The sequence below is a fragment of the Myxine glutinosa genome, chromosome 14, assembly GCF_964187855.1.
Source record: "Myxine glutinosa chromosome 14, kmMyxGlut1.1, whole genome shotgun sequence".
Taxonomy (NCBI): domain Eukaryota; kingdom Metazoa; phylum Chordata; class Myxini; order Myxiniformes; family Myxinidae; genus Myxine; species Myxine glutinosa.
This window is the reverse complement of record NC_136274.1, coordinates 50827606-50846913: the sequence shown is the minus strand read 5'-3', so window position 1 is coordinate 50846913 and position 19308 is coordinate 50827606. Positions and strand designations below refer to the sequence as shown.

The following is a 19308-nucleotide window of genomic DNA, read 5'->3' as shown; positions in this document are numbered from 1 at the left end:
ACAAAACAAGAACTTGGTGAATTAGAATATAATGATGAAGAATTATTTCGGAAACTTGAGCAGGTAAATCAACCCCCTAATTATGTTGTGGAAGCTCTTCAAAACAATGAATATTCGGCGGGTTCAAAAACCAGAGCAGGTCTCATTCCAACAGAAGAACCAGCAGTGTTTCATCTTGTGGAAGAAAAGGTATTGATATTTAATGATGAATTGATGTTCTTGAGTTCTACTCAACCAAATGTTAAATTAACTCCAAGATTAATGTTTCTTCTAACAAACCCTGGATTCAGCGGTTCAAAATATTTTGAGGAACCACTTGATATGGAAAGAGAGGAAGATAGGGTATATATTGAGTTGTTAAATGCACTTGATTATGGAGTTTCTGTTGCTGGTAAAAGTAAGAAGAATGAGAAGGAGAAACATATTATTGATGCTTTAAGTAAGCTTGGTTCGGGTGTTAGTTTTCTTCCAAATGACCCATCACAATTAGTTAATAGGCTATTATTGTTGTTAGGTAGTAAGAAGGCTGGAAACAACAATTGTTTTAATGAATCCTCAGCCATTTTAGATCAGTTGATGAATATGAAAATAATTAATAAATGTCAATACAAAGATATTTTATTAGATATTAAATAAGATGAGAAGCACAATTCTTAGTTTTAATTTCACAACGAGCGATTACACAGCTTCATTCCCTTACCCACTACAACTTGACCCCCTTACCTCATATGAGGCATCTTTGTTGTCAATGGAAACTTACAATACCCTTTTTAATATCACAGAGAAAAACAACAAGTTTAGTTATAATCCAGGCACTGCCTACAAAACTATAACCGTTTCACCTGGAGCTTACGAGATTTCTCAAATATCTTCAGAAGTCTCTCGCCTTATGAAAGAAAAAGGTGATGAACCAAAAAATATTGTAATAGATATTCAAACACACACTTCAAAATCAACTATTAAACTTAAAAATAATTATAAAGTTGATTTCACGATTGAAAATTCGTTTAGAGAGCTATTGGGTTTCTCTTCAAAAAAGATTGAAAATAACGGGACGTTTTACAGTGATAATGTTATCCAAATATCCTCCGGTATAAATTCAGTATTAATTCATTGTGATTTGATTGATGGTGCTTATAACGATGGAATAAGAACAAATACAATATTTTCATTCAGTGCATACTCAACCCCGATTGGTTATAAATTTAATATGGAACCAAAAAATCTTGTCTATTTACCTGTGTCAGGAAAAACCATATACAGAGTAAATTTTAGGATAACCGACCAAGATAATCGTATGATATCCTTTAATGATGAAATTATATCCATCAGAATTCACCTACGTGAAGTTTTTCAATAAATAAATAATGGTTATTGTAAGAAAACACGAGTTGGGAAAATATAAAATAATTACAGGGGAGGGCATGTTCCTTTCACCAGACTATACAAGGTATGTGGGTAAAGGATACTATAAACCTAAGAGACAACGGGGTGTGGGTCATCAATTTCGAAATAAAGGAGATGGGATAATTGATACTCTAATGGGTATTGGTTCAACCATTCTTAAACATAAAGACCTAATTGGTTCAACTGCTTCTGCCGTGGGAAATGTAGCGGGTGTTGTAAAGAGTATAAAAGATGCTCAAAAGGAGTCCCATAAATTACAAGCAATCAAAGAAATTAAAAAAGGTAAAACTCAACTATCTTCACAAGAACGACAAAAAATCATTAAAATACTTGGGTCAGGGTTTCAACAATTTTAATACTATATAAATACAAGTATGGAAGCGATTGAAAGTATCTATGATTTGGATGATACGATTATCATTTCAAACTCTACTAAAAAGGAAGACTATTTTAAGGTAAATGCTATTACAGGAACCGACTGGAATTCAAACGGAACAAAAAGTTTTGAAATAAATAATAATCAACAAACTTACTTGAATATAGCTGATAGTTTCTTGCTGTGTAAATTTAAATTCACTAAGGCTGCGAATAATACTAATGCTACACTCGTAAATGATTTCTTCTGGAAAATGTTTGACAGTGTTCGCCTGTATATTGGAACACAAGAGGTTGAAGCGGTTGATTATGTCTCTGCTACATCTGAAATGATGAAATTTACACTATATTCGTTTGGTGATAGAATGGGTAAGGGAGCTGTTGAAGGCTTTATTCCTGATATGTCAACGGGAACAAACACAGACCCTGGTTATAGTCAAAGGAAGTCAATGTATAATGATGAAACAAAAGCAGTGAATAGTTTTACCGTAGCAGTACCTCTTAAAGGTATATTTGGATTTTGCGATTATGATAAAGTTTTGTATGGTCTTAAAATTAGATTTCAACTACAAAGGAATGATAATGTAAATAGGTTGCTTTTTGGGGATGAAAATGCTTTTGGAGACAACAATAAATTTGTTATTAATGATTTGTGTTGGTATATCAGTGAATATACTCCTAATCTTAAAACGGAAGAGATGTTAAATAGAAGACTTAACTCAAAGAAACCGCTAAATGTATCATACCTTAAAAGAAGATGTCAACACGTTAAACTGGAACACACTACCTACACTTGGAATTTGGGTGTTCTTGAAGGAAAGCCACGATACCTATGGCTCATTTTTAAAAAACCAGATGGAGAGGAGGGTACTAATAAGAATAATGCGCTGAGTGATAATGCTAAGGTGAAACAACTTCGGGTTTCTCTTGATGGCACATTTTATCCACGAGATAGATTGGAAATTGATTGGGAAAAAAATGATTATGCGGAAGCCTACAAGTCCTACCAAAAGGTGTGTGAAAGTAATGGTAATAATGATCCTATTTTGGATATGGTTGCATTTAAAGGTTTATATACAATCTACGCAATTGACCTGAGTTCTCAAAAGGAAACTATAAAGTCTAATCGAGTGGATACTTCTCTATACATTGAAAGAGGGGAGAATGAAGAAGTTGATGCTTATTGTTTGCTTTTGGAGGAAACAGAATTACAGATTAATACAGATAATGGTGTTATGATTAATATCACATAGGTTTTTTCTCATAAATAAATGGTAGGGGTATATGTTAATCAAATCAATCTTAATAAATTAACATCTTGTATTCAAAATCAAAAGCCTTGTATTATTAATGTTAATACAATTCAAAGAAAAGGAGCTGTAAGAATTGATGTTTTACTCACACACACACAAGTAAAAACACTAAATGATGTTGGATCACTTAAAATTAAAATGACGAAACCTATGTTAAAGAAATATTCAATAGATGAGTCAAGAGGAGGATTTCTCCCGTTTCTAATTCCTTTATTTGCTGGTTTAAGTGCGGCGGGAGCATTGACTGGTGGTATTTCAGCAGCGGTAAAAACTGCTAACGAAAGGAAGACACAACTAAAAGCTCAAAAAGAATTGGATAGACATAACAAGGAGTTGGAGAAACAAATTAGTGGAAGTGGTGTAATTGTAGATTTTGCTCACCCACTGCCTGATAAAGCTAGATTGTTGGTTGGAGATATGCTTTCCTCTATCGCTCAAGCGGGTGTTAAACTAACTAAACGGGGTAATGGATTGTATCTTTCTCATAAATAAATGGATAAATGGTTTAAACAATTTGGAAAGAATACAACGTCAAATATAGAACTATCTAAGTATTGTAAAACACTAAAAATTGATAACGTGGTAATCTGTATGAGAGATGAATTAACACATATAAATAAGAATACAAAGAATATTATTATGAATTTAGACACACAGAATGGTTCTCATTGGGTTTGTATTCATAATAGTCAGGATAAATATTATTTTGATAGTTATGGTATGCCACCACCTGTTGAAGTAATACAATTCTTACAGAATGGTGTTTATCAAACATTTCAAGTTCAAGAAATTAATTCTAAATGTTGTGGTCAATTATGTTTATATGTATTATTTCAACTCAACAATAATGAAATTTTTTATGATATCATTTTTAATCTAATATAAATGACTTATGTTGGAAAAGATGGTTCTATCTTTGGAAAATCCTCCCAGGATATTGATTTATCAAATTATTATACAAAGGCACAGGCTGAACGACAAAAATATAGTATAAGTAAAAATATTAATATGAAGAATACTTATAAATTAATCAATTATCCAAACCCTACAGATGCGAATGACTTAATTAGATTCAGTGATTTATCACACTTGTTAAATAAAACAGCACGTTTTGTGAAACAAGTAAAATTTACAACCACAACACCTGGTTATACTGACCATACACCTTTCCTCATTGAATTTAACTACCTGCTTACAATTGAATTTTATAAAGAAGGACATTTAGTTAATATGCGAATTAATAAATGGGGGTATGATATGCCTGATTTAGGGTATAATTGGTCTTTTTCAATAAACTTAGAAGACCTACATGATTTAAATCAGTCTCGTAAAGAAGAATATTATCCACTTGGTGAAGATAAGGATTTATGTGGAAGTACAATTAGTAAACAACAAATACGTGATTTTAAGAAAATAAAAATATATGATAGTATAGCGATGGTTCGCATGACAAAGAAGGAAGGTAATGAGATAAGGATAGAAAGCCGAGGAATACAAACCGATTTGGTAGTTGGAAGATGGGGTGGTATTACCTGTCATAATATTAATCTCACATATATTTCTGATACATAAATGGCAGGAAGAAGACTACAAGAGAATTATAATTTTTGTATTCAAGGATACCTACAAGAAAAGGGTGCTCGGTTTTACATACCGTACGAATTGGAACATACACATGGAAATTTTGTCATTAAAAACTGGCCTTATACTGATATTGTTAAACCCACAAATAGAGACTTGTTTAAAGTATTAAATAAAAATGAACTTCTCAAAGTTATGAAATATAAAACTCTTTTAGAAATCGTCAACAAATCTTATTGGTATCCTATTATGAGAAAAATAATTATAGATACAAGAATATCTCAAAATCCAGATGAGTATATGTATAATATTATTTGGGACTCAAGCTCAAGGGTTGTAAGGGCTGAGGAAGGAATTAAAGAAGAGAAGGAGGAGGAGGAGAGGGAGGAGAGGGAGATGGAAATCAGTGAGATTCGTAAAAGATTAAATGTATTACAACAAATAAATCAATCTCAACGCACCGAAGAGGAAAATAAAGAAAGAATGACTTGTGAAGAAATTGGTTTTAAAAACGGATGAGATGAGTTCAATTTCAGGGAGGAGATCTAAACGAGAAAGTGGTATTGACTTTAGTTAGTTTTATTTGTAAATAAATGGAGGAGAAAGTGAAGACATTTCTAAGGATTCTTTATGTTTTAAAAATAAAGATTGAAATGTATATGTTGAAAACCAAAAAGGTTTTGATACTCTGTCGGAATTTTTCTGATAAATAAATATGAGTTATTGTCTCAAATGTAAAAAGAAAACTAAATCTAAAAGTGTATTGTATGTTAAAGCTAAAAATAATAGAGTTTATGAAAAAGGAATATGTCAAGTGTGTGGCTCTAAAAAGTGTCAATTCATCTCACCTAAAAGTGGAGGAGACATACAAAAGTTTCTGTCAGGAAGTAAATTTACAACAACTGGAATTCCTGGGGAACTACATCTACCTGGATATTCTTTCTGTGGCCCAGGAACAAACTTGGATAAAAGATTAGATGAGACTGACAATCCTAAACCTTGGTCCAGACCAAAAAATAGGGTTGATGAAGTGTGTATGAAGCATGATATTGCTTATGGGGATACCACCACATTGGATGAAAAACATGAATCAGACAGAGAAATGTTGTATAATTTGTCTTTGATACGAAATCCGACATTGAGAGAGAAAGTTGATAGGTTTATTGTGAAAAAAATGATAAGTGTTAAATTGAAACTTGGTCTTGGTTATTTCCCAAAAAACTAATAAACTCCAATGATGTTATCAAGACTGAGGAGCTTTTGGCTAATGAATTACATAAACCTATAATCACAAAGTTTAAAAGAAGGAAAGTTTATTCTAAATACACTGACCACATATGGTCCGCTGATTTAATCGAACTAAATAATGATAAGGGATATAGGTATGCTTTAACCGTTATTGATTTGAGGAGTAGATTTGCCTGGGTTGTCCCTTTGAAAAATAAAAGGGGTGATACTTTAATGTTAGCCTTTAAGCTAATATTTGATAGGGATAAAAGGAAACCAAAGAAGTTATGGACTGATGAGGGAACAGAGTTCTATAACAAAATATTCATGAAATTTCTTAAGGGGAAGGGTATTAAATTATACAGCACCTTTAATGAAGGAAAAGCAGTTGTTATTGAGCGTTTTAATCGTACTTTAAAAGAGAAATTATATAAAAAATTCACACAACTTGGTTCTCAAAAATGTGTCTATTTAATTCAGGATATTGTAGATAATTACAATAATACAGTTCATTCATCAACAAAATCAAAACCATCAGAAACATTTACAAAATTAGAATATGAAAAGGAGATTAATTTAAGAAAGCCCAAGTTTAAAGTTGGTGATATTGTAAGAATATATAGATGGAAAAGCCATTTTGAGAAAGGTTATACACAAAAATGGACTCGTGAATTATTTAAAATCATTGATGTAATGGATACAGTCCCTTGGACTTACAAATTATATGATATGAATGGGGAAGAAATATTGGGTTCATTTTACTCACAAGAATTACAAAAAACAAAACTGGTAAAAAGCTAAAGGGAATAAAGAAGGGGGTTATAAAACAAACTCTCGGATTTGATGATTATAAAAACACGATGGATACAAAGGAGGTTGTGTACAGAAATATTAAAGGAATAAGAAGTTATAAACATAAAATATATTCCGAGAAAGTTCTTAAGAAGGCACTTGGTGCATATGATGATAAACGATATTTAAATAATGATGGGAACACATCGGTTCCTTTTGGATATCATGCCTCTTGCTAAAGGGGGGATGTACAATGGAAGTATAGATAATCTACTAAATCACCTCGATACATGAGTCAATGGGTAATAAACAGAAGGATAATAAACGGGGGATCACAGGTAGGTGGATTTTAGAGCCTCGATACATGAGCAGTGGGATCATAGACAAACAGTGAACCTCGATATAGGAGGATAATAAACGGGGGATCCCTGGCAGAGGGGGTAATAAACAGAAGGACCAAAGGACCGCAAACAATCAGTGAACCCTGTATTGCCTCACCGTTGGCGAGGCTAGAGAATTACTAACTTGATAACTTTTTTTAAAGACGCCGCTCGGCTTCGCCTTCGCTTTGTCTTATAAAAAAGTTATATCGCCCCTTCAAACTAGCATGGTGTATGGCGAAAAAACGGTCATGATTTCCAAAAAACCCACTTTAAAAAACACACGATTTGGGGCAAAATAACAACGATTTTAGGACTTTTGGGCCATTTTTCAGCGATTTTGTGCCTTTTCACCCCCTTTTCCAGTCAAAAAGCCCCATTTTAGGTGTCCCAGTGGGTTTGGGTGCGGGTGTCCCAGTATCAACCTTTTTCCCCTACTCATATCAGATATCCTCGATCTTCTATGATAACAACAATTTCATCAATTAAACCTCGTGTTAGTCCATCCGTTGATGTTCATGTTGTCTTGTGGTTCAATCTGTTGGAATACTACGGTAATTGGAATACTTACACTCTTTTTGACCAAGAGTATAATGACATCACGAAAGCTGAAGTGACATGTATGTGCTACCTGCATGGTGTATCCCCCAGGTGGGTTGCGTATGACGAGGCAAACTATTGTGGAGAGCAGTACATTCTCGAGCGAGGTTTATACAGGTCCCACCTCGATTGGGGTGGTTCTGAACCGAGCATTGGTTCTGTGCGGCCTGTCTTCCTGGTATGCCCACCTATGACTATGAAACTTCATTTTATTTCATGATACATTATACATAAACCTGCTATAAGCTTTATACTCTGTGCAAAGAACGATTCTACCATATATAACAAGATGTACTGATTGTCCCTCTCTGTCCATGTGTGTGTCGTTTTACAGCATCGGACTTCCGAACCCACATCAGAGAGCCGGGTGAGTGTTGTCACCTTCTGTCTGCTCAATTTGTTTCTGGAAACCTGAAGCACAATCACTGCAAATCTCTCAATGTAACCGACATTCAACACACTCATCATCATCATCAATCTGCCATACTCTTGACTGTCAATGCCGAAGCGGTCTCTTTTCAAGGGTTCCTCTGGGTGGTTTGCCATTTCTATCTGAGCAGTCATTCAGGACAGGAATTTTGAATTTCTTCAGGGTGCCAATGAAAAAGACACTCCATGCAATATTTAATGTCCACCAATGACCAGTGTTGGCAAATAGGTGCTTCTACTTAATGGCCTGCTGATGGATGGTGCAAGCATTGATCCCTTGTCCTGCAAACGAAACACCAGGGTGACGGTTTATAGCTGGGTTGAGATTCGAACCCTATAGAAGAGACAGCTCAGAAATGAGTGCACTTAACTCTAGCCCTCAGTCATACAATAATAAACAAGAAAAAGAGCAATCAGAGATTGCAAACCCTCGCCAGGATGTATTTCCAGTGGTTTTTAAGGCTTTTGTGTTAAAACAAATATGGCGGCCGAACCACGTGACCGATGACATCTTTTTTTTTTCGAGAAACTAATTTATTCCTAGATTATGCTCAATAAATTTCATCTTGATCGATGAAGTTTTGTACTTGTCGAATTATGATGTCATAATGGAGGCACCTATGAGATCATCATTAACATATTTTATTCCCCATGGAGAGTTCTTTACAATGAGCCATGTCTCAATTTTTTCTATTCAGCACTTTCGGAGATATAGAGGTGCAAAGTTTTTCGGTTTTTCCAAGATGGCGGCCGAACTACGTGACCGATGACGTCATCATTATTTTTTTCTCCACCAGTTTATGCTGACATGGCGCTCAAGAAATTTCATCTTGATTGGATGAAGTTTTTTACTTGTCGAATTATGACGTCATAATGGAGGCACCTATGACATCATCATTTACATATTTTATTCCCCATGGATAGTTCTTTACAATGAGCCATGTCTCAATTTTTTGTATTCCGCACTTTCGGAGATATAGAGGTGCAATTTTTTTCGATTTTCCAAGATGGCGGCCGAACCACGTGAACTATGACGTCATGATTATCATTAAAAAATTCTACAGGTGGAGTTGCACCTTTGGTGAAAATTTCCTGTCAATCGGACCAACGGTTGCAGAGAAAATCATATTTATTCTGTGCGGACAAACAGACAAACAAACGGACTCAAATGCAATACCCTCTCCTCTGGCGGGGGTAATAAGCAATAAGTTAAAAGTTGTGTTGTCTTCTGATTTTTACCTCCTTCACCAACGGTGGATGTGCACACAGTTGAGGCTTGTGGAAGAGCTAGTACACTGAACGGAACGGAACGGGACAAAAGCAACAGCAGAGAGAGAGGGGAAACACCAACAGCAGAGCCAAAGGCCAAGACAAAGGGAGACAGACAAACAATGGATGTGGGGAGGATATCTCAAAAAGTTATGTACGGATTCGGACGAAATATGTTGGACAGATTCGGTGTGTGACAGGAACGAATTTATCAGATTTTTGGTGAAAATCCGGATCCGTATGTGAGCTTTATTTTGTGATTCTTTCACCACTTAGAGATAGGGCAAAACGATAAATAGCGCGATATTTCAAAAAGTTGTGCACAGATTCGGATGAAAGTTTGTGGATGAGTTAGGTAGGTGATGAGAACAAGCCGATTCGATTTTGGTTCAGGTCCGAATCCGGATCAGGCCTATTAGTGGGATACAAAACGTAAACTGTTCATCCTGGCGGAGGTTTGCTCTCTATCTATCGAATGCTGTTCTCGTTTTTTGATTCAACAAAAAGAATGCTCTTGACTTCCAAAGTTCATTCTTCCTTGGCCAGTGCACATTTCAGCAAAATTACATTTTCGTTAATTTAATTCTTAATGACACCTCCATCAAGCTTTGCTGATTAATAATTTTTAAGATTGCGTGTTATGAAGTTGTTTTTTTTTTTTTTAAGGCGACTATATCTGGAATTTTTTGGAAAACTGAACTTTAACACAATTTGTCCAGTGAGCCTCCAGCACAAGAGCAAAGCATTTCTTTATACGTTGATTTGTCCTCCTGCAAATTCTGTCTGACGTCTCCTGAACGAACCCTTGCACACACAGGTCGTGTTGTACGGTCAGAAGAACTTCCTGGGGGCACGCTTAGAAGTCACAGAAAGTTTGAAAGTGCTGCCTGATGCCTGGCTGGGTGGTGGAATTGCCTCCATACGTGTACTTGCTGGCTGGTAGGACCCGAACACCACCCTCACTTCGTAGAATGACACCACAAATGCACGAGGCAAACCAAAGGAATAATAATAATAATAAAGATTCAGTTCCAATCATGGAGTTTGGGCAAGTTTTGGGTCATGCCAGTTAATGAGATAAATGGTTATTATTTACGCATTTGTCCTCACGTTTCAGTTGGGTGCTCTACTCAGCTGCTGAGTTTTCAGGCCTTGAGTTTGTTCTTGAGGAGGGGAGCTATCCATGTAGAGAAGACTTTGCGTGCCCCGAGGACTCGCAACTTGCTTCGCTGCATGCCCTGCCACATGTAACGTATTCTGTCATGACTTTTTAAGGTCTTGATAATCTTCATTGTATGTTAAGACTGAATAATATAATAATTAGACAACAACATGTCAACCCACTTGCTGTGACCCTTGAAGTCATGGGATGTTTAGTGACTTCAACAAATGACATGCACGTGCTGCAGGATATTTCAGAGCCATTTCTGAGTTTGTTTTCTCGGCTGGGTTTGTCGGGTCGTGAGCTTGAGCTGGTGTCGCCATGTCGTAGCCTAACCGATCTGGGCCACGATGGACGTGTCTCCTCGGTCCGTGTGCACAGTGGCATGTAAGATATATACTTTGCCTCACCTTTACCTGCTTTATGCTCCTCTCCATTCCTTATCTCTCTTCCCATCCCACCTCACGCATCTCCTCCTGAACTCACATCTTCCTTACGGCTATTCGCTCCGCATCATATTTGTTCCTCGAATGTTACCGCCTTCTTACATTTACAATTGCCCTTCAAATCAGAAACGTAATTTTCAGTTGTTTTGTTTCCCATAGATGGGCTGTGTTCGAGTTTCCAAACTTTCGTGGGCACCAGATGGTATTGGAAAGCTGCGAGGTCCCAAACTGGAAGGAAAGAACGGGATGGAGTGTGGTGGGCTCTCTGTATCCACTCAAACGGGTACACACACACACACACACACACACACACACACACACACACACACACACACACACACACACACACACACACACACACACACACACACACACACACACACACACACACACACACACACACACCACCTCATCATTTCGTATGGAGCCTGTGGTGATTTAACAGTCAATGTGTGAGGAAAAGACGAAGGGAACTGCACATTCACCCAGTTTTAATGCAATTTCCTTTAAATTTGTGATGCATTGCGCATTGATTGTCATAGTGCCGTGGTAGGTCTTCAAGTAGTTATTCATCAAATCTACAACTGTCACTCAAAATGCTGTTTTTGCTTTTGCATTTGGAGTTATTTTACACCAAAATGTCATTTCAATACGCTGTCATGCTTTGTCGTTCATATATCGGTTTGCATTCACGCACAGTGCCAATTATACATACGACTGCGGAATAGTGGACGAAATGGTGCCCTCGCGGTGGCCAAGGACCCCTTGAATAATGAGGACCTTTGTGTGTGCCTCCTGCCCGATGAAGCTGGCCTAGCCCAAAACTGGCTTTACCGAGATGGAATCCTGCGGAATCTGGTAATGGAACTAGTAATTCAATCTCTTTGTATATGGACAGGTGTCGGTCATTACCACAGCCGCCGAAGGTGGACGGAAGTTATGTTTTCACCCCATCTGTGTTTTTTTGCCTCCGCTAACTAAGTCGCTGGTGGCATTACGTTTTCGGGTTATCCATCGGGCTGTCTGTCCGTCCGTCCATGCTTCTGTCCGTCCGTCCGTGATGGGTTTTCATTACCGTGATAATTTGAGAACTGCTGAAGGGATTTAAGTCAAACTTGGTGCAGGTATGTATAATGAGGTAACGATAGACTGATTTGTTTTTGGGGCATGAGGTCAAAGGTCATGTTAGGTAAAAATCCTGTTACCGCGATAACTTGTGAACCAGTGATGTGATTTTCACCAAAGTTGGTACAAGTATGTATTATGCTGCAAAGATTAACTGAATTGATGATGGGGTCAATAGGTCAAAGGTCAGACTCTGTAATATGATTATAACTTGAGAACGGCCAAATGGATATAAGTCAAACTTGGTACAGGTACGTATAATTATGTAAAGTTGAACTGGTTTTGGTGTTAAGAGGTCAAAGGTAAAATGACTGACTTCCCGTTAGGTAAAAATTCTGTTACCGAGCTAACTTATGAAGCAGTCATGGGATTTTCATCAAACCTGGTATAATTATATATTATGATGCAAATATGAACCTGATTAGATTTTTGGGTCAGGAGGTCACAGGTCATGTTAAGTTGCAATTATTTTGTTACCGCAATACCTTAAGAACGCCTGAAGGGAACTAAGTCAAACTTGGTACAAGTATGTATGATGATGCAAATATTAACTGATTAGATTATGGGGTCAAGAGGTCAAAGGTCAGTGGTCGTGTTAGATTAAATAATTCTGTTACCGAGCTAACTTGTGAAGCAGGGACGAGATTTTGACCAAACTTGGCATAAGTATATATTATGATGCAAAGATGAGCTGATTATATTTCTGCATCAGGAGGTCAAAGGTCACTTGATGTTATTGGTTTTTGTTACCGTGATAACTTAATAATGACTGAAGGGAACTAAGTGAAACTTGGTACAAGTATGTATAATGATGAAAAGATAAATGAAATACATTAAGATTAAGGGGTCAAGAGGTCAAAGGTCAGAGGTCCTGTTAGGTAAAAATTTTGTTACTGTGCTAACCTGAACCAGAGTGATGGAATTCTGACCAAACTTGGTATAAGTATATTATATTACGATGAAAAGATGAATTGATTAGATTTCGGCATCAAAGGTCAGAGGTCGTGTCAGGTAAAAATGTGATACTTGAGAACAGATGAAGAGATTTAAATCAAACTTGGCACAAATGTGTATAATGATATAATAATGTGAGTGGAGGTATATCAGTCGACTTCGCGACGTCGAAGAGTGCCGTTCTAGTTGTTTGTCTGTGAGCAGGATATCTCAAAAGTTTGTGGACAAAACTTGGTGGAAATTCGGACGAAACTTAGTGAGCAGGTTCATTGTGTGACAAGGACGAATTTACTCTATTTTGGTGAAGATCCGGATCTGGATTCAAGGGGTTTTAAGTGATTATTCACCATTGAGTGATAGGACTAAAAACAATATATAACACAATATCTCAAAAAGTTGTGGACGGATTCGGATGAAACTTGGTGGACTGGTAGGTGTGCAACAAGGACTAATCGATTCCATTTTCGTGAAGATCCAAATACGGATTCAGATACTATAGTTTTTTAAAAGTGATTCTTCACCATTGAGAGATGTGGCCAAAATGATATATAACATGATATTTCAAAAAGCTGTGGACGAGTTACGACTAAACTTGGTGGACCTGTTGGGTAGGTGACAAGAACAAGTCGATTAGATTTTGGTTCAGCTCCGAATCCAGATCCGGCCTATCAGTGGGATACAAAACATAACCTGTTCACCAGGTGGAGGTGTGCGCTCTACCGAGTGCTGTTCTAGTTTCAATATGCTACTGTACGCAAGCACTCTCAACCAAGGTGGGACTGCCCTTTCGGGTAGGATGAAACATCATTGTGTGTGTCCATAGTCCTGACATTTAAGCAAAAATACATCTTCAAGTCGTTTTGATCAGGTCATCTATTCTTCATCACAACAGAGTGCATGTGCCTCAAATATTCAATTTGTTTATGCATTTTAGCCTCAAATAAACATGACCATAACATGTTATTGTGTGTTGTCAGGAGTGTGAGCTTTGCCTCGAGGTGGTTCAAGAAGCCGCGATGATGTCGAACTCTCAGCTCCAACTAGCCGGAGAAAATGGCCACACGACACAAAAGTGGACAATCCAACCCGATGGTTTCATCTCCTCTGTGTCGGACCCTGACCTCATATTAGATGTTAAGGGTAAGACCCAGTGCGGCCATTTACCTCATCGTATGCTGTCTATTCTTATATCCTGCTTTGCTCATTCAAGATTGCTGTTTTATGCCACAGATTCCTTCTACTATGACCAAAACGTGCCGGTAGTGCTGAACCAACGTACAGCGTTTCGCACCACACAGAAATGGGGTCTCGAGTTCCTCTAGTACCGTTCAGGATATCTTTCAGCCAGGTGCCGAAAGCCCTCTCGGTGAATACTGTGTTCCTTCTGACACGTTGTCCCAAATGCAGGAGCTTATTAAGTATTATCAGTAAAAATAATAACGTTTTCTTTCACTAGGATTAATGTTTTACATTTGAGGGCAGAATAAATTGGGAATTTAACATTCACATAAGTGCTGTTGCACCATAAGTGCTGTATGTATAAAACACTTTTTTCATTGTTTTTGTAAATTTTTACTTCTTCACTGAGATGGAATTTATTATGCTCTGGATCACAAGATAAGAACATTCTGCAAGAAATAGTTTTGAAGGCAACCATACTGGCAGGCCAGGAGACGGGCCTAAATCAGTCGATCTCAATGACCCCTCAAGGCCTTTTCTTGGAGATTTCTTTCTGAAAGCTTTGAGACTGAATTTGTTATTTTTATTCATAAAAAACAGTTGTATCGACAGTATGAAGGTACGAGTGCAAATAAATGACACTTTTTATAATGTGGTTGTTTTTTTTACTTTATGTCCATTAATTCAACCAAATTGCAGACACCCCCGACCTCTGAGCTGGAATACCCTTCTCGGCCCAACTTCGGTGGGCATTGTGCTTCGGCACATCCTTGATCATACTCCATATCCTAAGATAAAGGATGATGATTTGTAATACCGGCTACCACCAAAGGTGGCGCTATTTCCACAATATAATAATGTATTCGGTGGCGGAGGTAACAACGTCTCTCACCTGTAATTGGAGGGAATGACCAATCAGCTGTCACCTAATGAATTATGTTGGTGAAATCCATTGTTTTCATGGGCTTGAGTTCGGCCTGCCTAGGCTTGATGGGGAACCGTGTGGGATTTATCACTATTTGTGCATTTCAATACCCCGAACCCTGTATTTTCACAATCACTGTGCTCTGATTTGGTGAACCATGGTTGACCAGAGGTGACATGGGCTGAGCACAGAGGTTTTTAAGGTTGCAGGACACATTGGTGAGGATAGCATGAAGAGGCTGTTTTATTATGACAATGACAACGACAATGATTGTAATTGGTGTGAGGAATACCTTTTGATGAAAAAATAAAAACTGCGTCATGGAGCTGAACTTCCAGATGTTGCATTGGAGGAATCTCAAGTGCGAGGACCCAGCGACCAGGTGAGGAGACAGGAGACATATTTTGTGGAACAGAGACGAATCTCATGGAAACAGCATCCACTTTGCTCACATCCACAGAGTCTAACCAAGAAGTTTATACTCATTTAAATTGTAATTAATCATGGTTACCTCCCCATTTCTGTGCGTTGAACACAGACAAGATGGTGTGGCAGACACCTCCTATTGGCCAGAATTCATGTGGCAGTAGGTGGGGCACATGGTGCTGCTGATGTAGGTGCGGCACATGGTGCAGGATTCATGTGGAAGTAGGTGGGGCACATGGTGCTGCTGATGTAGGTGCGGCACATGGTGCAGGATTCATGTGACTGTATGTGTGGTACATGGTGATTGTCACGATGCTGATGCAGTTTATATTTTATACCAAGACTCAAAGACTGTGGTCAGCTCTTTCCGATAAGGGGTCATCTGCTCCATGATAATGATGGCCAAGTAGTCAGAAACGTGTATTCATGGATCGTGCTCCTGCCCCCCTCTGCCCTCCTTTGCTGAATAGACACATTGAGGATGAAAACGTAATGTTCCCTGTAGTGAGCAGCCTGACTCCTTCGTTCAGTTTGTACAAAATCAAGAAGGTATTGCCCTTTTAAGAACAGTATGTGTATATATATACAGTGCATTCAGAAAGTATTCAGACCCCTTCACTTTTTTCACATTTTATGATGTTGCAGCCTTATGCTGAAATCGTTTAAATTTATTTTTTCCCTCATCAATCTACACTCAATACCCCATAATGACAAAGAGAAAACAGGATTTTAGAAAGTTTTGCATATTTATTAAAAAGAAAAAACTGAAATATCACTGACATAAGTATTCAGACCCTTTGCTATGACACTTGAAATTTAGCTCAGGTGCCTCCCATTTCTCTTGATCATCTTTGAGTTGTTTCTACACCTTGATTGGAGTCCACCTGTGATAAATTCAATTATTGATTGGACATGATTTGGAAAGGCACACACCTGTCTATATAAGGTCTCACAGCTGACAATGCATATCAGAGCAAAAACCAAGCCATGAGGTCGAAGGAACTGCCTGCAGAGCTCAGAGACGGGATTGTGTCGAGGCACAGATCTGGGGAAGCCTACAAAAATGTTTTCTGCTGCATTGAAGGTTCCCAAGAGCACAGTGGCCTCCATAATTATTTAATGGAAGAAGTTTGGAACAACCAGGACTCCTCCTAGAGCTGGCCGCCTGGCCAAACTGAGCAATCGGGCGAGAAGGGCCTTGGTAAGAGAGGTGACTGAGAACCCGATGGTCACTGGCTGAGCTCGAGAGATCCTGTGTGGAGATGGGAGAAACTTCCAGAAGGACAACCATCACAGCAACACTCCACCGATCTGGGCTTTATGGCGAAAGCCTCTCCTCAGTGAAAGACACATGAAAGCCCGCTTGGAGTTTGCAAAAAAGCACCTAAAGGACACTCAGACCGTGAGAAACAAGATTCTGTGGCGCCGCGTATGGTCGCGACGTGTTGCGTTCCTCGCCGACTTTGCAGCTTTTTGCTTATTTTACTGTTTTTAAGTGTTATTTTTATATCTAAAGCAGCCAGTTACATTAGATATGACAGAGACACGTTGTTGGATATTTAAAAAAACTCGGCGATCATTCACATTAAGCCAGAGTTTATCCACCGGGACCCTGTTTTCATTCGCGACGCAGAGGACCCACACACAATAGCGGCGTTACCAGGGGGGAGGTGTCGGAAGCATCGCCGAAGGAGAGGAACAAGAGCCGGGGTGCTGGTGAGGCTGAGGCGGCGTGCCAACCGCCCTCCACTTCCCAGCATTCTGCTAGCCAATGTACAGTCCCTGGACAACAAGCTGTGCGAGTTGAGAGCAAGGATCTCCTTCCAGCGGGAAACGAAGGATTATAACATCATCTGCCTTACAGAAACTTGGTTGTCGCAAGATATTCCAGACCATGCCATCGTACCCTCGGGGTTCTCAGTGTTCCACGTGGACAGGTCAAAAGAACTCTCTGGTAAAGGCAAGGGAGGGGGTGTATGTTTCATGGTTAATAACGCTTGGTGTGATCCTAAGAACGTTCATTCCCTCAAGTCTTTTTGCTCCCCAGACCTGGAATACCTTGTGCTCCTGTGTCGGCCATTCTGGCTGCCCAGGGAGTTCACGACTATTGTTGTGATAGCTGTGTACATCCCGCCCCAATCCGACATGGACCTGGCACTCAAGGAACTGTATGGGTCAATCAGTAAACTGGAAGACAAGCACCCAGAGGCCGCTTTCATCGTGGTTGGGGACTTCAACCAAGTGTCTCTGAGGAAGGTATTACCTAAATACTTTCAACACATCGATGTAAACACATGGGGAAACAGTGTACTTGACCATTGCTACTCTCCCTTCCGCAATGCCTTCAAACCCCTCCTCCGCCCACCGTTCGGCAAATCGGATCACTCCTCCATCCTGCTCCTGCCCGCCTCTAGGCAGAAGCTGAAGCAAGCAGCTCCCTCCGTGAGGACGATCCACCGCTGGCCTGACCAATCGCTCACCGTATTACAAGACTGTTTTGATCACGCGGACTGGAAGATGTTTCGTGACGAGTATGCGGAAACAGTCATTGGATTCATTCGGAAGTGTACAGAGGACGTTGTCCTCACAAAAATAGTCCGGGTGTATCCAAATCAAAAGCCATGGATCAACAGTTCTGTGCGAGCTGCCCTCAAAGCAAGAAACACCGCCTTCGCTTCGGGAGACGAAGCGGAAGTAAAGAAAACCCGACCTTCGCAGAGCGATCTAGGCAGCAAAGCGAAAATACAGAGAAAAGATTGAGACACAGCTAAGTGGTAATGACTCGCGTTGTATGTGGCAGGGACTACACATAATATCAGACTTTAAAGGGAGACCCAGCTGTGTAGCTAACGTTGCAGCCTCCCTCCCAGATGAGCTAAATGGTGTTTACGCCCGTTTTGAGGTTCATAACACCAACCTCCCTGAGGGAGTCACCACCACTGCCGACCGGTCCAGCACTCTGGCCGCCACCAAGGCCGACATGAGCAAGGCATTCAGGCACATCAACATCCGCAAGGCGGCCAGACCAGACGGCATCCCAGGCCAAGTGTTTAGAGAGTGCGCGGCGCAGCTGGCTGGTGTGTTTATGGACATATTCAACCTCTCCCTTTCTACGTGTACAGTCCCCTCCTGCTTCAAGTCATCCATCATTGTTCCAGTGCCGAAGAAAAGCAAGGTAACGTGCTTAAATGACTGGCGTCCTGTTGCCCTCACTCCCATAGTGAGCAAATGCTTTGAGAAGCTGGTTAAGGATCTAATATCTGTAACATGTTACCACCCACACTAGACCCCCACCAATTTGCTTACCGGCAAAACAGATCCACGGACGACGCCATAGCCACAACATTCCACATCGCCCTCACCCACCTGGAGAAGAGGAACTCCTATGTGAGGATGCTGTTTGTAGATTACAGTTCAGCATTCAATACAATAGTCCCCTCCAGACGCGACACCAAGCTAAGGGACCTAGGACTTAACCCCAGCCTGTGCAGCTGGATCCTGAACTTTCTGTCGGGTCGACGCCAGGTGGTGAGGATGGGCTCCAACACCTCTGCCCCTCTGACCCTCAACACAGGAGCCTCGCAGGGTTGTGTACTGAGCCCCCTCCTCTACGCCCTGTACACCACGACTGCGTGGCCATGCACAGCTCCAACTCAGTGATTAAGTTCGATGACGACACAACAGTGATAGGCCTGATCATCGACAGGGACGAGACGGC

General features: G+C 39.6%; 1 protein-coding gene across 5 annotated transcripts in view; it reads left to right on the top strand.

Annotated features, from left to right (window-relative positions):
- Positions 1–14890, top strand: part of LOC137439747 (uncharacterized) — a 167372-nt gene extending 152482 nt beyond the window's left edge. For all 5 annotated transcript variants that reach the window (XM_068135802.2, XM_068135804.2, XM_068135805.2 and 2 more), the window contains 9 exons: positions 7727–7853; positions 8010–8042; positions 10191–10312; positions 10491–10620; positions 10783–10922; positions 11141–11264; positions 11681–11839; positions 14038–14200; positions 14291–14890. In XM_068135802.2, the coding sequence (XP_067991903.2) occupies positions 7727–7853; positions 8010–8042; positions 10191–10312; positions 10491–10620; positions 10783–10922; positions 11141–11264; positions 11681–11839; positions 14038–14200; positions 14291–14382 (1090 nt within the window). In that variant the 3' untranslated portion in view covers positions 14383–14890. The remainder of the gene's footprint in view (positions 1–7726; positions 7854–8009; positions 8043–10190; positions 10313–10490; positions 10621–10782; positions 10923–11140; positions 11265–11680; positions 11840–14037; positions 14201–14290) is intronic.
- The last annotated feature ends 4418 nt before the right edge of the window (positions 14891–19308 follow it).